Source organism: Microcaecilia unicolor, chromosome 1 (genome assembly GCF_901765095.1).
Source record: "Microcaecilia unicolor chromosome 1, aMicUni1.1, whole genome shotgun sequence".
In the NCBI taxonomy this organism is placed as follows: Eukaryota; Metazoa; Chordata; class Amphibia; order Gymnophiona; family Siphonopidae; genus Microcaecilia; species Microcaecilia unicolor.
The window spans coordinates 412,655,413-412,676,291 of NC_044031.1; the positions used below are offsets into that span (position 1 = coordinate 412,655,413).

Consider the following 20,879-nt stretch of genomic DNA (forward strand, 5'->3'; position numbering starts at 1 on the left):
AGGCTTATTTGAAACGCTGGCATGCCAGAGGATTACAATATGTCAAAGATGTGGTTACAGAATTTTGTACTATGAAATCTCTTGGTTTACGTGTGTTGATGAAGCAGGTTATTATGTTAACTTGCTCAGTGTCTTTACAGGAACAGCAATATAAGTTACTGATCAGGATGTATGTTGCTCCCAACAGGGCATTCAGAGCTAGATTTGCACAATGTCCCAGCCACCCTTAGTCATATGTTTTGGACTTGTGAGGTTATACGCCTTTTTTGGCACCAGATTATGGACTATTTATATTCTGTGCTACATTAGCATATTACACTGAGGGCTGACATACAACTGTTTTCTAACTTGGTAAATCTGGGATTACGAAAAGGAGAAAACTCTTTATTGAAGAAAGCTTGTGCTTTAGCTCATAAGTGTATTTTGAGGAACTAGAGGCAGCCCCAACCTCCTTCTTTGACTGAACGGAGAAATTAACTGTATCATCTCTTGAAAATGGAGTGATTGGATGTGAAGCAAGTTTCACCTAAGGCAGAGGTAGGCAACTCCGGTCCTCGAGAGCCGCAGAGGCAGGTCAGGTTTTCAGGATATCCACAATGAATATGCAGGAGATAGATTTGCATACCATGGAGGCAGTGCTTGCAAATCTATCTCCTGCATATTCATTGTGGATATCCTGAAAACCTGACCTGCCTGCAGCTCTCGAGGACCCGAGTTGCCTACCCCTGACCTAAGGCATGGAGAACTTTCCAGCAAACTTGGCTGCCCATTTGGGAGGGTCTTTCTCCTAAAGCCCATAGCTATTTGTTGAATCTGTAAGGTGGTTTTACTGAAGCTTCCAGACTGGGGAGGGGGGAGAGAGAGAAGGGGAGGTTGGGTTGGATTTGGGATTGGGTGGATGGGGGATAGGGGCGGGAGGTATTGGTACTCTGTGTGTTAGTCTCTTGGGGGTTGCTGTCACGCTTCACACAAAACACCGTATAGTGAGCCCTTGGGCCACTGCCGAGGGACGGCAGTGGCAGGAGGAACACTCACCCCACACCAGCACAGGCAGAGCTGACGTACCTGGTTTTGGCAAGGTCTCTTAGGCAGGCAGCCAGACGAAGCAGAAGTCAGGTCCAGGCAAAAGTTCAAAAGGCAGGCGGCAAACAAAAGCAAAGTCAGGTCCAGGCAGAAGTCTCTATGCAGGCGGCAAGCAAAAGCAAAGTCAGGTCCAGGCAGAAGTCTCTATGTAGGCGGCAAGCAAAAGTAGTAGTCAGGTCCAGACAAAAGTTCAAAAGACAGGCAGCGAGCAAAAGCAAAGTCAGATACAGGCAAAAGTTCCAAAGGCAGGCGGCAAGCAAAGTCTAAGTCCAAGTCCAGGCAAAGTTCCAAAAGCAAAATACTGAGGGTACCAAAGGAAGCGCAGCAACAAACACTCGCAGAGGAAACACCTCTGAAGACCTCTGTTGCAAGGCAAACTAGGGAAGCTCCCAAGAGGTTAATAAAGGCCAACAGCCAGGGGGTTCACCAGGTACGGAAACAGCTGAGTTCCAAAAAGTCTCGAGACCAATTGTCAGGCTAGAAAATCTGGACCGGACCGGCATGACTTCTGGAACCGGGAAAACCATCAACAGACAGTCCATTGGGACCACCAGGTCTGACCACCAGGGGGCGAGATGAATGAGAGCATGCCACTGAGGCAGAGACATAACAGTTGCCTTGAAGAGTCCACATGGTTGACCCCGATTGCCTTCTTTTAATAATGTCATACAATAAGTGAGAGCAATCTGCATCGCTTCGGAAATGTTGGGGATGGGGCATTTAGAAGGGAAGGGAAATAAGAAAAAGATTTATGGAAACTATCCAGTATTCATTATATATTGAATAAAAAAAAATTAACATGTTCTGTCCACTGAGGAAAAATACAGTACACATATAAGCATAGCATCTGTAAGACAAGCCCGAATTTTCAATCTGTTTTTCAATCTGAACTTCTGTCTCTTATGATTATCAATAATAACTGATAACAATAACTGTATACTTTATAGGAGTTTTATATAAAGAATAAGATTCTGGTGCAGTAATGTGTTTTTGTCTGGATAAAATAAACATGATTTGGCAGTAAGGGACCAATTTATCTGTGCCTACAGAAAAGAACATGAAAATCAGGCTCTGAAGTCTGTTGAAGTTTTTTTCTGTTTCTGCTGTGGAAGACTGTCTCTCTTGCTCGTTTTGTATTTTCACAACAGTGTTTTGGCTGCCCAGTGGAGCTGGGAAGCACAATCTGTAGCTCTATTGTCATCCAATTTTTGAAAAATTTGATTTGCATGAATACACAGGCTTGCTTTCTTCTTTTATTCATTGGAAACTTTAAGAGTATATGTACTGTTCCAAACCAATCCATGTCTGAACTTGAACCCTCTCAGGCCTTGCCAGAGGTTGACATGACTATTCCCTGAGAAAACAGTGTGGTGGGAAAACAGTCATGTAAATCACTGCTGAATAGACGTCTTTATGCTTTGTCACATTAAACAGCTACCTGTGGTTGCATTATCACAAAGTCAGAAACAAATGTAAGACAGTGCATTAGCCCTCAAGTGATAGGCAAAATTATTTTTGTGCACTATTTGATGTTGCTGTTAAAGATGATTTTACTGTATGGTTTAATTAAGAAGGAAACTGAACTGAATACAGTAGGATTCATGCCTTGCATGATATTTACTTTCATTCTTCTCAAGGACTGTTCACTTGGGAAAGTGATATCAAAGCCACAGTGGGTCATCTAAGCCATCACTTAAATAGCAGTGTCTCCTATTCATGGACAAATTCATATTTGATGTAAAGTCAAATCTTAAAGAGTCTCCATTTCTTTATAAGGAACTCCTTTTTCTTAAAAAAAAACAACAACTAGGCTTTAGGTATAACCTGTCTTATTTTTATTTGCTCAAAATATATCTAACATGATTTTGTCCATTTTATCAATGACAGCCCAGCCTCCTGAAATAAGTAGCTGTAAGCTTCAAGTGTACAACAGTTTCAGCCTTAGGGACCCTTTTACCAAACTGTAACAAAAAGCACATTCTTACATGGGTTATTCCTACGCACTAAGGCCATTTTTATCGCAGGGGTAAAATGGCTGATTTTTCCATTTTCAGTATTAATGGCCACATGCTAATTTTCTTATTAGCACAAAAACCCCTACCACTACCTATTTTGTAAGAAGTCAGGGCTCACACCAGTGGCGTAGGAAGGGGGGGGGGTGGGGTGGTCCGCCCCGGGTGCACACGCTGGGGGGGTGTCGGCGCCGCTGGTTACCTGCTTTCTTTGCCCCGGAACAGGTTACTTCCTGTTCCGGGGCAGAGAAAGCAGGGAACCAACGGAGCTGATGCAGCTCCCAGAGACGACGTGCACTCGGCAGGGCGGAGTACCAGCAGTAAAGATGTACTCCGGGGGGGGGGGGGGGGGTTGTGTGCACCGAGAAGGGGTGCGCCGTGCTGCACCCAGGGGGGGTGTGCAGCGGCGACCCGCCCCGGGTGTCAGCCGGCCTTGCTACGCTGCTGGCTTACACACTAATCAGTTATGCATGGCAACATAGCCAAGATAACTGATTAGTGCAGAACACACCCACTCTCTGCACCCAGTGCTAAAAAATAAATTGTATTTTTGAGCATGTGGGTAGCATGTGCTTATGCAAACATTATCACGGTAGGCCATTTTTTTGCTGTGGTAAGCACATTTTAATGCTAACTGCAGTTTAGCAAAAGGAGCCCTTGGATTAAACCATTATTGGAGCAATTCTATAAGCTGACGCCTAGAGGTACATGCAACTTAGGCGCATCAAAGGGCTCCACTGATTGACAGTTAGGCTCCTGTGTGAACTCGGCACTCTTCTGGAAGGGGATATTTTACTAGAACTTAGCATATCCTAAGTGCCACTTGGCCAAAAGGTATAAAATGGGCTGTGCAGCATTTAGCGCACACTAAGCTTTAGTTAAAGAACCCCTAAGGTCATGCCTAAGTGCCGTAGCACCTAACTGTAAGGTAGGCGTACTCGTGGGTGGAACATGGGCAGACCGTTGGAATGTGTCCCAGTTACACGTGTAGCTTATAAAATACAATAAATTCCACACACTTAGGAACACCAACTTATACCTGCCATTGGCATGGATTAAGGGGATATGCTTAAACAATGCCAATATATGCTAGTATTCTAGAACTGCACCTTGGCGCCAAGATGCTATTATAGAATTGGTGCTAAGCGCATGGCATTGGCGCCCCTAACCTGAGGCGGCTAGAATAGCTCCATATGCGCTTTTCAGTTTTGTTGTTATTGAACTTCAAATAGCTAGCTAAAAAGTGATACATTAAAAATACATCACATTTTAAATACATTTTACATGTAAATTGCTCAGAGGTCTTATCTTTTCCTTTCTTTTCAAAGGAGCACAGAGACACTGCCTACCCTTTGACACAAACAAATATGGATATACATGTGCAGCATTTAAAAGGGAGGAGTATTATATTATTTCTAAGATAAGAGCACAGTAAAAGACAAGATAAGCTTTTCTTATAAATTATTATATCTTTGTAATACATAAAATGCAAAACCTTGCTTTTTTCTTAGAAGATGATTTCAGGAACTACCCCCAATACACAAAAGTCTGTATGCTAACCTCACCCTGTTAGCCTAAAAATAATACAACATTTCAAAAGATGAATAAAGCAAAAACAGAGTAAGCAATTGCCCAGAAACCTGTTCCCATCCCAGGATTCAAGCCTACAGTCTGTAGGCAAACACACTGCCAAGCATTTAAAAAAATATTTCTCATCTTTCCAAACCACAGATTTTCATAATCTGTTTCTGAGAACACTGTACAAACACAATGTCCCAGTTTCTAAACTTGAGAAATAAACTAAGTTATTTTTCTTTTCAAAGAAAATTACCTTTCCTCGTGATAAGTTAAAACTGTATAAAGAATCTGCACTTAGGGAACAATTCATAAAGGATTTCTGAGTGTAAAGTGGTGTGTTTTATTGAAAAACCTATAATGGGGGTTCTCTACACAGCAAGAGAAATCAGATAAACAAATGGGTGGCATCATCTAACGGTGCCAACATGGATAGTTCTCACGAAGGTCAAAGGAATACTTCCCAAGCACCTGCTACTTCATGGCATAGGAAGCAGAATGGGATGCGACAGTGGAGCCATAATAGGTAGTTCCCTGTGTGCAAATAACACATTGTGAATGACTTATGGGGGCCACTGCTTGAGTGATAGTTTCCTATTGCATTCCCCAGTCATCGTTTTGGTTTGTCATTACCTTCCCAAGTCAACTTTACCTGCCAACTAAGGCTGGATATTCATTTACCAACCAAAAGTGGATGGGTGGCTGAATCGACTAGAGGCGGATATCTGACAGTGATTGCAGTTTGCATTCAAACTCAGGCCATGGGCACAGTAAGCAAGTGACTTACCAATCGCACCATGAGGTATGACCTACCAATATTTTGCCCAACACTGCATCAGCAACTAGAGAGTTTGGGGGCAGGGCTTGAGATTGGTTTGTTTGGTCTCTCCAACCAAAAGGTTGTTCTGCTTCCCCTAACCTCACAAGTCCCTTCTGTCAAATGCAGGCCATGGAACCATGGAGGGCTTTAAACTAAACTTGCTAGGGATGGGTAATAAAGGCCCCAAAGCCATAAATAACCATCAGGAAGGTAGGACATCAAATGCCCCTATAGAAGGGGAAAAAAGAGTAACACCTGGAGAGTCTTGTATACCACAATATGGGAAACAAACCTCTAGATCTAGAGGCTACAATGATTGAAGACATCCACAAGATTGCTAGGAAAAGGGAAGTAGTACTGATAGGTGATTTTAATATGGAGGATGTCGATTGAGGCTTTCCTGCTGTGGGGTCTTCAAGAAGCAAAGGGATCTTGGATTCCCTACAGGAAGAACTGTTTCAGCAGTGGGTAATGGAACCAACGCAGAATTGAGCTATTCTGGACCTAGTGCTTACAAACGGAGAGAATGTTTTTGATGTCACAGTGGGAGACCATTTGGAATCTGGTTATTACCGAATGGTGTGGTTCAATATTAAGACAAAGGAAAGAGCTTATTGAGATTGAAGGTCCTGGATTTCAAAAGAACTAACTTTGCTGTGATGGGGGAATTTTTCAAGGAAGAGTTAGCAGGATGGGAACAGCTGAAGGAAGTAGAACAGCAGTGGACAAGACTGAAAGGAGCTATTTTAAAGGCAACTAACATTTATGTTAATAAATTACATTAAAAAAAAAAAGAGGAAAAGAAGGCCGCTCTGGTTCTTGAACATAGTAGCCGAAAAGGTTAAGGGAAAGAAGGTTAGCCTTCATACGATATAAGTGTGAGAATCACTCATCCAACCTCTGGGTAGACCGAGTCCACTCAGAATTAAGAGTACTCCCATGAACCGGACTGGACCACAAGTGGAGATGAACTGAGGCAGCTTTATTAGTAGCAAAAAACACAAGGCTGAAAGGGTAGCCAAACGGCACAGAAAGGAAACAGGCAGCCTAGCTATACTGTTTAACCTAGCTGAAGCATAATACATAAAATAAGGTAAAGTAGAACAGCTTAGCTGTATAGAGAAATCTAACATAAGCAGCCTAGCTGCGCATCTCAATACCAGTGGAACAATGCAAAGCATAAAGTATACAGTAAAGGTAAAGTAGAACAGCCTAGCTGTATGGGGAAATCAAACACAAGCAGCCTAGCTGCACATCTCAATACTAGCAGAGCAATGCAAACATACGGCATACAGTAGGACACAATACACTAGGCAAAGGGCCCACCCTAGCGGGTTAAAGACAAATAGGCAATACTTGGCTGACAGAGGTAACACCGCTAGTGCAGCAGCGGGTGGGCGTAAAAGCAGCCAGGCTCGACTCCGTCCTTCGCTTCCTGCCCTCTCTCTGCGCCATCCCGCCTTCCTCTGATGTCATTTTCTTTCGGGCAGGCGGGACGCTGAGAGGGCAGGAAGCGAAGGACGGAGTCGAGCCTGGCTGCTTGCTGCTTTTATGGCCACCCGCTCGCCGCTGCGGGCAAGAAGACTAAGTTGTCATCGTTGTTGTTTGGGGGAGGCAATGCCCCCCTCACCCCCCCAGTCTACGCCCATGGCCGAGCGAGGGAGAAATAAACAGGCACCGTGTCGGGTCTTGCTGTTGCAAAAAAAAAACAAAAAAAAAACACCACTTTGTAAGATTTGGTAAAGCAAGTACAGTGTAAAATAACTCCAGCAACATACAGAATTCCACACTAGATCAATTTCCGGCATTAGGGTACTGAAGTGCGAGAAAGATGCTTTTATTCAAACTGATATATTTCTTCACATTGATAATTCAATCCTACAGCTCATTCACACTTTTGTTGCAGCTACTGAATAAGATGCACAATGAACAACAATCAGAAAAGAATGCCATTCTTTAAGCAGAATAATTCAGCTATAAAATAAATATCTGATGAAAAACACATTAGGGGTGATGATACAAATTTCATGTTAGAGTAAGTGTAGCTTGTTTTTAGTCATGGTTTATTGCAAAACAAAATAATGGCTCTATTACTTTGGGACCAGTACACTAAAACAAGAGAAAACTTTTAATGTACTACAGAAACCACTATAATGGGAAAACAGAGCTAAAAATCAACAAAACTGTTCTGCACAAAATGCATGATTCAAACACTGCTATCAACAAAATCATTAAGTTTACTCTAGGAATATTTCTTCCAGTTTTCCTTTCATCGTTGAGTGCTAACAGGCTGAAAATGGCATGATCTGATTTTCTCATTTTGTGTGTGTGTGGGGGAAGGAACATTAAATTGAAAACAGAGAGATTATTCAGTTCTGTCCCAGCCCCCGTTACTTGGATTCCAGTGCCAAAAGCCTTTATTTACTACAACCTGAGGATGTTTCACCTATTTTAATATGAGGTATATTAAAATAGGTGAAACATCCTCATATTCATACTGTAGTAACAGGTCAGCGGTTACTACCTGTACAGTGTACTCTAATCTGGTCACCATGATTTTCTCACCAGGATGCCATGAACCCTGCCTCCATAGCATCATCAGCCACCTGGGATAGAGAGTATCTGATCAAGGAATCACACTGGTGAACACCCAGATGTTAGTGTAGGACTAGATTCTGTAAATGGCATCAGAATTTGGGCACTGAAAAAAATGAGCAACACTCTGAGTTGGGCACTGTTTACATCAACTGAAACCTGGTACAAATCCTCGTGCAGATCTCCTGAATTCTATAATACTCCGACCCGCCCATGCTCCCTTTTCAGTTACGCGCTAAAAGATTCATGCATGCATCTTTATAGATTAGTGTTTAGCAAGACGTGCATAAATCCAAATTGTTCACAATTAGCGCCAATAATTGTTAGTGCCCAATTATTGGCACAAACTGGCTCATTACTCAATTAAATTGTGCTTGCAAATTGGGTATATGACCAAACTTGCATGCACAATTTTGAGCACCATATATAGAATCCAGGGATAATGTATATTTTTAATTGTAAATTATGAATCTACTGTAATTGTTTTCAAATAAGGGCATACCCCTAATTCTATAAACTTGCATGCACAATTTTATGTTTAGCATTCAAAGTAGAATGCGCAAGTTATAGAATAATGTCAGTTGTATGTATAACCTAATAGTTTATTTAGCTAATTGGCGTTAACGACCAATCATTGGCTATAATCAGCGCTAATTATTAGTTATGCGAATAACTGCCATTAGATGGCATTCGATAAGTTTTAGGCACAAATTCCACACCACGCAATTGTAAAGGGTTTATGGACATGGGAGGGACATAGGCGGGTCAGGGATGTGCCTACCACTTACGTATGGGGGTTATAGAATACTAATAGTTATGCACCTAACTGCCTACAGTTAGGTCACAAACATTTATGCCAGCCATTGAGCTAGTTAGGTGCGTACATGCAGACTTACACTGGTATTCTATAACAGCACTCATGTACGCAATTGCCATTATTGAATCTGTACTTAGTGTGCATCTTCCTAGCACCTAACTTTAGGTAATCTATAGAGAATTACCCACTTTGGGCCTTATTCTATAAAGGTTATATGCCTAAATTTACACTCCTTAAATTTATGAGCATAACTTATGCTCCTAAATTTATGCTCTTACATTACGAGCTTAATCTATTTTGGAGCATAGATTATTCTCGTAATTTAGGCACATAACCTTTATAGAATAAGGCCCTTTAAGTGCTATTGATCCCTAATAGCTGAAGTCAATCCTGAACTACTGATTATTTTATGTTGGCATTAAAAGATAACACCAGTGTGGCATTTCATGAAACAACTTTTTTACAATCCTTACTGCTTCTGATTTTGTATGATTCATGGAAATCCTTGGCAAATCCAAAGAATACCATGGATGGGGAATGGTGAAAGCAGCTGGAGTCTACCAGAAGTACATATACATATACACCACAGCACTAACAGAACTAGTATGAGACAGGGAAAAAGTGGTAAATTACTGAGTTAAGAGAATGGCACAGTCCAGCAGTGTTACATGGTGAACAGCCATTAGGTGGTGTATTCTCTGTAGCACAACAGTGCCAGAGAGACTGAATCCCTCTTGCCAATGAAGACAGAAGACCCTCTGCAGCAGTAATGAGATTCCATAGGGGAAGGGAGTGTTTAAAATGGATGACGTTCAAGGGTTTTTGGTATATCATTGGATGCAGGAGGAGGGAAGGACCAGCTGGCTATAACTTTAGATTAGGAAGCATGGTTCAGGCTTCTTCTTTGGGAGGCATCTGAAACTGAGAGATCGGAAGAAGTAAGGCCAGTCTGTAGACAGACTGACTTTATGATCATGAAAACAGAATGGGGAACTAAAGAAAAAGGGAAAAGCAGAAGCATTGCTTAGTAGTACTCAGGTGTAAATCTATGTAGGTAAACTATCAACATAAATTTTGATTTACCCCTACCCAGGAGCACCTGATATTTTCGTGAAAAAAGGCAGCCATATTTAGCCACTCAGAAGACAATTTTCACCCCCATGTATCTAGTGAGTTAAATTTTTAGTTGAGGATGATTAGTGATGGTAAGTGGCATTGTGGATGAGGTTGGTGAAGGAGGATTTCAGTGGATGTGGGAGGAAGAATTCCCACACAGTGTGACCATATTAAATTGATTCTGTTCATGACAGCACAGCCATTTTACCATGGCTGTGTTGTGCACATTTGCATATTAATAAGTTTAGCACAGATTGGGTTGAAATGCAATTTATCATGCAAGTTAAAAATCAGCAGGTTACAATGGGTGACCTGATGTTTTAATGCAAGTGAGTATACTGCCCCTTATGTTCGCTCACATCTGTGTTGATCAAGAAACACTTCTGTCTTTGGGAAAATGTGATAGGCTAATCAGAATTTGGTAAAGCAGTATCATAATGCCCATGGTCTAATTCACCATGCCACTAATGTCAGCTGGAGGAACAATGATCTTCCTAAGTGTATACAAATACTGTACATGGATACGCACATGCACATTGCACCCTGAAGTAATTGTGTTTGATTCTCTGAATGGCAACACAAATGTATGAACAGTAAAAACAAAAGTGCTGATGAAAAGCAGACACTGTGCACACTGCATGATATCTACAATTTCTTACCTATCTGGAAAACAAGAAGCTATCATGAATAATTTTGAATTTTTTTAAGTCTAGATAAAGAAACACCATATGGTTTTATGTATAGCATATGACTGCCATATATCAAAACATGTTTGGTAAAGGCACACACATTTTTTCTACATTACAGAAATATTCTATTACAGAGTTTTACCTGGGGGTAGGGTTAGTATATAAATCCTGAATATATTACAGTTAATATTGGCAATACAACATATAATGGTAATGAAAAGAACAGATCTGCATCTCAACAAAAATAAAAATCAAATGGCAATCTAACAGAGAAATAGGGAAAAATATATTTCAAGGACTATAAAAGCTACTGAAAATTCCTTTGGGTTTCCTTTTAATTCTAAACATGCCCCCTTCTTCCCCCATCCCCTATATATTCAGCTGTAGCATCACACTGTGCTTGAAAAAGAAATTGAATTCTCAGGCAGCACTGAATATTTTATGAGCAAATTTGAAAGAAACTTACCCTGTATTGATGGAAATGATTTCTATCAGTGGGTTCTTCCTAATCTTTGGTAAATCCAATCGAGCTCCCCCCAACCGCTTTCCATTATCCTTTTTCTGACCCAGCAGTCTTACCGAGTGACCTTCAAATGAAGCACACAAATACACATACAAACATGAGTCACAGCATTTTGCTGAAATGTACTTTTCTTGCAAATACATTAATGCTGACATTTCAATAATTTAAAAAATATATATTTATGTGCAATGATGAGAAAAACATTATATGAAAAAAAGAGAACTATTAAATCTCCAGCTGGTTTGCTGGCCCATTGGTTTGCTTAGTTCATCAGTGTTGTTGTCTCAGATTTCTCCACACACTTTATCTTACTACCATCCGACAGAAGAGTCACTGGGTTATAGCAGAAATACTAGTGGTTTCAAGGAGAAAAATCAATCACCAACAACCAAAAACACTAACCACACTGTCAGCACAGAGAACTCTGTAATTCAATAGGAACAGAAGGGGTGCTGCAAAAATCTGCTCCTCAGCTAGTGTAATGACATTTTGTTTGTTAGTGATCTTCTTCCTTTCAGGAAATGGTTACATACTTCCAACTCCTGGCTATCTAAGGATAAAGAATTATTTCTGCAATAAACTGAACCAGGTATCTTGATGAGTACAAGGTAAGCCCTATTCAGCGGGGAGGTTAAGATAGTAAAGCAGACCTATCCTGACAGCCTAGTGGAAACACTATGCCCAGATACATAGCAGATTCAAGTCCCTAGTCAGACTATGCTGCCACTCAGTAGACTAGTCATCATAATACCTGGTTCAGAGTTAACACTGAAAGGCTTATGGAGGGACAAGGGGAGACAAGGGAAGGGAGTCTCATATAGTACATTTCTCCCTACTATAAACTACAGACTATGGACCTGTGTTTATAAATAGTTTTTTGAACAAAAACAAAATCTAATCTCCATGAATAAAAACAAAATCAAATAATAAGAAATGTATTTTTACTTTCATCACTGCCCTTGGTATCCCAAAAATGTGCAGTGGGAAGCCTGACTATTCTACCACATTTATTAAGTAGATGGTTCACAGATGATATACAATTTGATGAAAGGCCAGTGAAAAATGCCTGCTGGGCTGAAACTGGTAGTTTAAATAGCTATTCAAATGGTTTATTTTAGACTCACTAGTCATCTCTGGCTTTCTAAGGGGCCCTTTTACTAAGGTGCGTAGGTGCATACACGCGTCCAATGCATACCAAACTGGAACTACCACCCCAGGCTGTAATTCCATTTTTGGCACGCACCCAAAACACGCGGTAGAAAATATTTTCTACTTTCTACCGTGTGGCACTTACCCAGCAGTAATCGGCAGTTTATGTGCACTGGCCGCTTACCGGCCGGTTAGCGTGTGAGAACTTACTGTTAAGTCAGTGGGTGGCAGTAAGGTCTCAGGCCGAAAATGGATGCTCACAGGTTTTAATTTTGCCACACATACATTTTCTACCACAAAAAAGCGCCTTTTTCCCAGGCACACTGAAAAATTGACCTGTGCGTGTCCAAAACGCGCGCCTACACCAGCACAGGCCACTTTTAGGTGCGCCTTAGTAAAAGTGCCCGAGGCAACTTACAATTATTGACCTGTGGCCTTACTCCACTTTTTGTAAAGATGATAGAAGGTTATGTGGTTAGACTGTTGGATGATTATTTGAATAATCATAACATCCTACATATTTCTCAATCGGGATTTAGAAAAAAAAATAGCACGGAAACTGTGGTAGCTGCTTTGATTGCCCAAGGCATATCTCTACTAAGCAGAGGTCAGAATGCTATCATCCAGTTTGACTTCTCATCAGCATTTGATTTGGTCAATTATGATCTTCTGTTATCTAGGCTGACCAATTTGGGTATTGGTGGATTTGTATTATCTTGGTTCAGAGGTTTCCTGTTCATGCAAAGTTATAACGTGAAAACATATGATAGTTTTTCTATGAGTTGGAAACCAGGTTGTGGTGTTCCCCAGGGTTCAGCTCTATTCCCTTCTTTATTCAATATTTTGCATCAATCTGTGGGTACGGCACTTGAACAATTAAAAATACAATATTACATATATGCAGATTACATTACTCTATTGCTACAGTACTCACACTTCAGTTCTATAATCAAATTTACATACAAAGTAAAATTCATTCAATTACATTGTGTGGATATGTACAAACTTCACATATATCTCAAAGAGACCTCAGTATTCTTTGTCTACTAGTTCACCGACCGCTCACAATCGCACAATATACTCATGTGTATCTAATCATTCTCACCATTCCTTTTAATCAGTGTGTTTTAGACTATTACATACAAAACTCAAAATTTCTTCACATTGAGTATTTAATATACATTTCAGATGAGCCTCAATTTCGCACCATACGTTATAAAAATGCATAGCAGTCCATGTCCTCCATAAGTCACTGATAATCGCGTTTTCAAAACAATGATAGAGATGATGGAAATCACAACAACACCGCTGCGGGAGGTAAACTGCTCCTTTCTCTGTTGCGGTAGCTACTTCCTGTCAAAATTGTAGCGTTGAGCTAGAGACAGGCTACTGAGGAAACCACCAGTATGTCGGCTCTTAATATGTTCTTAACACATCCTGGAAGTAGCTAACGCAGCGGAGAAAGGAGCGTTTTACCTCCCGCAGCGGTGTTGTTGTGATTTCCATCATCTCTATTATTGTTTTGAAAACGCAATTATCAGTGACTCATGGAGGACATGGACTGCTATGCGTTTTTATAACGCATGGTGCGAAATTGAGGTTCATCTGAAATGTATATTAAATACTCAATGTGAAGATATTTTGAGTTTTGTATGTAATAGTCAAAAACACATTGATTAAAAGGAATGGTGAGAATGATTAGATATACATGAGTGTATTGTGCGATTGTGAGCGGTCGGTGAACTAGTAGACAAGGAATACTGAGGTCTCTGAGATATATGTGAAGTTTGTACATATCCACACAATGTAATTGAATGAATTTTACTTTGTATGTAAATTTGATTATAGAACTGAAGTTTGAGTACTGTGGGTGTAATAAGAATATTAGTACTCTAGTAGGTATTATTTACCCCGGAAATTAATTGATTACTCTATCGCTGCCAGTTTCAAATGACTGGTCCTCTACTTTTGATAATATATCAAGTAGAGTTGCACATTTACTGCCAGATTCTATATAGAGCTCCTAGAGATCCGTGCCGAAATCCAGGCATATTCTATAACAACGTGTGTAACTTAATTGGCTTAACAAGCTAATCAGCGTTGATAACAGCACTTAACAAGCAATAATGAGCACTAATAGGCAATAATTAGTATTTATGCACACAACTTGCTAAGCATATTCTGTAATTAACTGCACCTAAATTCTAATGTGCACAGTTGAAAAGGGCCGTGGCTATGGGCAGGGAAGGTAAAATTATGTATCATACCTGATAATTTTCTTTCCATTAATCATAGCTGATCAATCCATAGACTGGTGGGTTGTGTCCATCTACCAGCAGGTGGAGATAGAGAGCAAACTTTTGCCTCCCTATATGTGGTCATGTGCTGCCGGAAACTCCTCAGTATGTTGATATCAAAGCTCCATCCGCAGGACTCAGCACTTAGAGAATTACACCCACAAAGGGACACTCTGCCCAGCTCACCACCGCCGAAACGGGGGAGGGGAATTAACCCAGCTCATCCCCACAAAAGTGGGGGAGGGGAATCCGTCCAGCTCATCCCCGCGGAGCGGGGGAGGGACACCACCCCGCCAATGCGGGGGGATCTGGCTTATCCTGCAACCGCAACCGCGGGAGGAGCTGACTGACCCTAACACCGCCGAAGCGGGAGGGGTACAAAGCTGCCCTACAGCCGCACGAAGCGGGAGGGAGTGCCGGCAGAATTTAAGTCTCAATCCAGCCCCGTAAAACGGAGGGGAGAGGAATGCAGCAGCTCACTGTAACACAAACTCGTCTCAACTCTTGAAGAATCCAAGTGAAAAAACTTGAACACGAAGTCCTCCTGAAGTAACTGAAGACTAAACTTGAACCTAAAATTCAACCAGAATATAAACAGTACAGATATCTGGGAGGGGCTATGGATTGATCAGCTATGATTAATGGAAAGAAAATTATCAGGTATGATACATAATTTTACCTTCCATATCATCAAGCTGATCAATCCATAGACTGGTGGGATGTACCGAAGCAGTACTCACCCAGGGCGGGACATAGAAATCCCTGACCGCAACACTGAAGCTCCAAACCGGGCCTCCGCCCGAGCAGCCACAGTCAAGCGGTAATGCTTGGAGAATGTATGGGCCGATGCCCAAGTTGCCGCCTTGCATATCTCTGCCAAGGAGACGGACCCGGCCTCTGCCATCGAGGCCGCCTGAGCTCTAGTGGAATGAGCCTTCAGCTGGATAGGCGGCACCTTCCCCGCGGCCACATAAGCCGCTGCAATGGCTTCCTTGACCCATCTTGCCACTGTAGGCTTAGCAGCCTGCAGACCCTTACGAGGACCTGCAAACAGGACAAACAGATGATCCGATTTCCGGAAATCATTGGTCACTTCCAAGTATCTGATGATAACTCGTCTCACATCCAGATATTTGAGAGCAGAGTACTCCTCTGGGTAGTCCTCCCTACGAAAGGAAGGGAGACAGAGCTGCTGATTCATATGGAAGCGAGAAACAATCTTGGGCAGGAAGGAAGGCACTGTGCGAATAGTCACTCCTGCCTCAGTGAACTGCAGAAAAGGCTCTCGACATGAGAGTGCCTGGAGCTCGGAAACTCTTCTGGCTGAAGTGATAGCCACCAAAAAGACTGCTTTCAACGTCAGGTCTTTCAGAGATGCCCTCGACAAGGGTTCAAAAGGCGGCTTCTGTAACGCTCTTAGCACCAGGTTGAGATTCCACGCAGGCACCACTGAGTGCAGAGGAGGGCGCAGGTGATTAACTCCCTTGAGAAAACGCACCACATCTGGCTGCGAAGCCAGGGAAGCACCCTTCAGGCGGCCCCTGAAGCAAGCCAGAGCCGCTACCTGGACTTTAAGGGAACTGAGCGACAGGCCTTTCTCCAGACCTTCTTGCAGGAACGCCAACACTGAAGAAATTGGAGCAGTGAAGGGAGAAAGTGAGCCTGCTTCACACCACGCTGCAAAGGTACGCCAAACCCTGGCGTAAGCCATAGAAGTAGAGCGCTTCCTCGCTCTCAGCATAGTGGCGATGACCTTGTCTGAGAAGCCCTTCTTTCTCAGCCGCTGCCGCTCAATAGCCAGGCCGTAAGACCAAAGGGGGAGGGATCCTCCATCACCACGGGACCCTGATGCAACAGGCCCTGCTCCACTGGCAGCCGCAGAGGATCGTCGACTGAGAGCCTGATCAAGTCCGCATACCAGGGACGTCTGGGCCAATCCGGACCCACCAGGATTATCCGGCCCGGATGCTTTGCCACCCGGTCTAGCACCCTGCCCAACATGGGCCAGGGCGGGAACACATAGAGAAGCTCTTGTGTCGGCCACTGTTGGAGAAGAGCATCTACTCCCAGGGATCGAGGGTCCCGTCCTCTGCTGAAAAAGCGCGGCACTTGGCAATTGGCCGATGACGCCATCAGATCTAGGCTCGGCTGGCCCCAGCGCTTCGTGATGTCCAAGAACGCCTGAGCAGATAGCTGCCACTCTCCGGGCTCCAAAGTATGGCGACTGAGAAAGTCCGCCTTGACATTCATAACTCCGGCAATGTGGGCCGCTGACAGCTGTTCCAGGTTCGCTTCCGCCCACTGGCATAGATTCATGGCCTCCTTGGCTAGAGGGGCACTCTTGGTACCTCCCTGGCGGTTGACATAGGCCACAGCCGTGGCATTGTCCGACAGGACCCGTACAGGCTTCATCGCCAGTACCGGGATGAACTCCCAAAGCGCCAACCGAATGGCTCTGAGTTCCAGGAGGTTGATAGACCACTTTGCCTCTGCAGGAGACCAGAGCCCCTGCGCTGTCCTTCCCAAGCAGTGGGCTCCCCAGCCCGACAAAGAGGCGTCCGTCGTGACGACAATCCACTCCGGGGTCACCAGAGGCATTCCTGCAGACAACTTGTCTGTCTGCGTCCACCAGCTCAGCGCCTTGCGCACTGCTGGGTCCAAGGGAAGGCGCACAGCATAATCCTCCGACATCGGAGTCCAGCGCTGCAGCAGAGAGTGTTGTAGTGGTCTCATATGAGCCCTGGCCCAGGGCACTACTTCCATCGTGGCCGTCATAGAGCCCAACAGCTGCACATAGTCCCAAGCCCGAAGAGGAGAGGCTACTAGGAACTGGTCCACCTGAGCCTGAAGCTTGACAATCCGATTGTCTGGCAGGAAAACTCTGCCCACTTGGGTGTCGAATCGAACTCCCAGATACTCCAGGGACTGAGTTGGGCGCAGCTGGCTTTTCTCCCAGTTGATGATCCACCCCAGGGAGCTCAAAAGAGCAACCACCCGGTTCACAGCTTTGCCGCACTCTGCATAAGAGGGGGCTCGGATCAACCAGTCGTCCAGATAAGGATGGACTTGTACTCCTTCCTTCCTCAGGAAGGCCGCGATGACCACCATTACTTTGGAGAAGGTCCGCGGAGCAGTAGCCAGCCCGAACGGGAGGGCTCTGAACTGGAAGTGTCGGCCCAGGACTGCAAAACGCTGAAAGCGTTGATGAGGAGGCCAGATGGGAATATGCAAGTACGCTTCCTTGATGTCCAAGGATGCCAGGTACTCCCCTGCCTTCACTGCCGCTATAACAGAGCGGAGAGTCTCCATGCGAAAGTGCCGAACTTTCAAGGCCCGATTGACCCCTTTGAGGTCGAGGATAGGCCGTACAGAACCTCCTTTCTTTGGTACCACAAAGTAAATGGAGTAACGCCCCTTGCCAAGCTGATTTTCTGGCACCGGAACGACCGCACCCAGGCGGATCAGGTTGTCCAAGGTCTGCTGCACTGCCACAGCTTTGACCGGAGACTTGCAGGGAGAGAGTACAAACCCGTCTCTTAAGGGTCGGCAGAACTCTAGCTTGTAGCCGTCTCTGATGACTTCCAGCACCCAAGCGTCTGAAGTTATTGTGGTCCACTCGCCCAGAAACGAGGACAGCCGTCCTCCAATCTGCACTGGGGCGTGGACCAAGGCCCCGTCATTGGGTACGAGACCCTGGGGGAGGACCGGAGGGAGCACCTCCGGGACGGCGGTCTCTGCGAAAGGAATGCTGCTTGGGGGAGAAGTTCCTCTTGAAGGAAGAGGGGGCAGAAGAGCCCGACCTGCCCGGGCGGTACCGACGGGCTTCCTGAAACCGTCCTCTGGAGGTACCGGGGCGAGTACTAGCCCGAGCCCTGACCTCTGGTAACTTCTTGCCCTTAGACGTGCCGAGATCGGTCACGATTTTGTCCAGCTCGACCCCAAAGAGCAGCTTGCCTTTAAAAGGCAATCTAGCCAGGCGGGATTTAGAGGCGTGGTCAGCAGACCAATGCTTCAGCCAAAGCCACCGCCGCGCAGAGATTGTCTGAGCCATGCCCTTAGCTGAGGCCCTCAAGACATCATACAGCAAGTCTGCCAAATAGGCTAAGCCCGATTCCAGGGCCGGCCAATCAGCCCTCAAGGAATGATCCGAGGGGGAAGCCCGCTGCACCATAGTCAGGCACGCCCTGGCCACATAGGAGCCGCAAACTGAGGCCTGCAAACTTAAAGCAGCCGCCTCAAAGGACGACCTTAAGGCCGCCTCCAATCTTCTGTCTTGGGCGTCCTTTAGGGCCGTGCCACCTTCCACCGGCAATGCCGTTTTCTTAATCACCGCAGTGATTAAAGAATCCACTGTAGGCCACAGATAGGCCTCACGTTCACTTTCAGGCAAAGGATAGAGGCGGGACATAGCCCTAGCCACTTTAAGGCTCGCTTCCAGGACATCCCATTGAGCCGAAATTAAGGTGTGCATGGCGTCATGCACGTGGAAGGTTCTAGGCGGGCGCTTCGTCCCCAGCATAATGGCAGAGCCAACAGGGGCTGAGGGAGAGACGTCCTCCGGAGAGGAAATCTTCAAAATGCCCATGGCCTGCACTAACAGGTTGGGCAAATCCTCTGAGCTAAAGAGCCGCGCTGCAGAGGGGTCATCCGCTCCATCCGAGCGGGGATCCGTCTCCTCCAAGGAATCCGCAAAGGACCGTTGGGAGAACTCAGATACGCTGCCCTCATCTACATCGGAGGAGACAAAGTCCTCCAAGGCCTGGGAATCAACCCGAGGGCGTTTACCTCCGGGGGCCTCAACCTCTTTACCAGATGAGGGAGCAGGGGCAGCGTTTTGCATAAGGAAGGCCTGATGCAGCAGCAAAACAAACTCGGGGGAGAAACCCCCCAGACTGTGCACTTCCGCAGCCTGGGCTACAGCCCTAGACGCACCCTCAACCGGCGCTCGCAAGAGCGGGGGAGATACATGCTGCGCATCCAAGATGGCGTCCGGCGCGACACTCCGCGAAGGAGCCGCGCGGGAAGAACGGCGCTTAACTTTAGCCGCTTTTGTGCCGTCGCCCAAATTAAGGGCGTTCATGGCATTAATGTCTCCTACCTCAAGGGCGGCCCAAGAAGAAGCCGTCCGAGCCGCGTGGCCGGCCAAGATGGCGGAGGCGAGCAGCGGGGGATGGGCGTTTATGGCGGGAAAAACCGCCACACCTGAGGAAGGACCGGGACACTCATCGGTCACGAAACTGTCACCCAACAAGGGCGAATCAGACTTCAAGACCCCCGCATCCCCTCTAGAAGCGCCCAAGCGATCCGGGGAGCGACTCTTTGCGCCCTCGCCCTCCGACGCCATAGGCCACGTGGAGATCAATCGGGGAACCCCCTGCCCGCTATAAAAAGGTAAAAATTACCTGCTTTCCGCTCCGAGCTGTAACGACCTGGTGTCCCAGTGAGTAGCTGCAATAAACGTTTAAATAAACGTCGAAATAAACGCCTTTAAGGACGTTCAAAATTTTTTTTTTTTTTTTTATTTAAACGGAGCCAGCGGGAGGGGGGAGAAAAGGAGGGACCTGGCGCCACCAGGTTTGCACTTGCTCAAGAAGAGCCCTCAACCCCAGGCACTCAACAAAACCTAAAAATTAGGCTTGGAGGCCTAGCCAGAGCTGCTGCTGTGTGTGACCACCACCTGCTGAGATAGAGAACATACTGAGGAGTTTCCTGCAGCACATGACCACATATAGGGAGGCAAAAGTTTGCTCTCTATCTCCACCTGCTGGTAGATGGACACAACCCACCAGTCTATGGATTGATCAGCTTGATGATATGGAAATGGGTGTTTCATGGGCGTTCCAAAATTTTGTGCGTAGTTATAGAATATGTCCCAGTGTGCGTAAATCTACGTGTGGGGATTCCGGCCATGTTTTCATTGGAATACATGGAGGCTTGTAGTTTCAGGTACTGGGATTTCAACTAAGAATAATCTATATACCATTCCTAAATCTAGGCGCCGCTTACAGAATACACTTAGGCGGAAATGTTTACCATGTGGATTTTTTTTAGGTGTCTTATATAGAATCTGGCCCTTAACATGTTAATGCGAATAACGTGCTAAATGTTTAACGTGCATTAAAAAATGTTAACGCAAGTTAATGGCAGGACTCTTTCCAACACTCGCAACCATCCATCCAGGGGCTCATCTGAACTGCAGGGAC

The 20,879-nt window shown here is 44.9% G+C and overlaps 1 protein-coding gene across 1 annotated transcript in view; it reads right to left on the reverse strand.

Annotated features, from left to right (window-relative positions):
* CDKAL1 (CDK5 regulatory subunit associated protein 1 like 1) overlaps positions 1-20,879 on the reverse strand; it is a 1,735,794-nt gene that overhangs the window by 1,073,015 nt on the left and 641,900 nt on the right. The window contains exon 7 of the mRNA XM_030211517.1: positions 11,174-11,294. Coding sequence (XP_030067377.1) covers positions 11,174-11,294 — 121 coding nt within the window. The remainder of the gene's footprint in view (positions 1-11,173; positions 11,295-20,879) is intronic.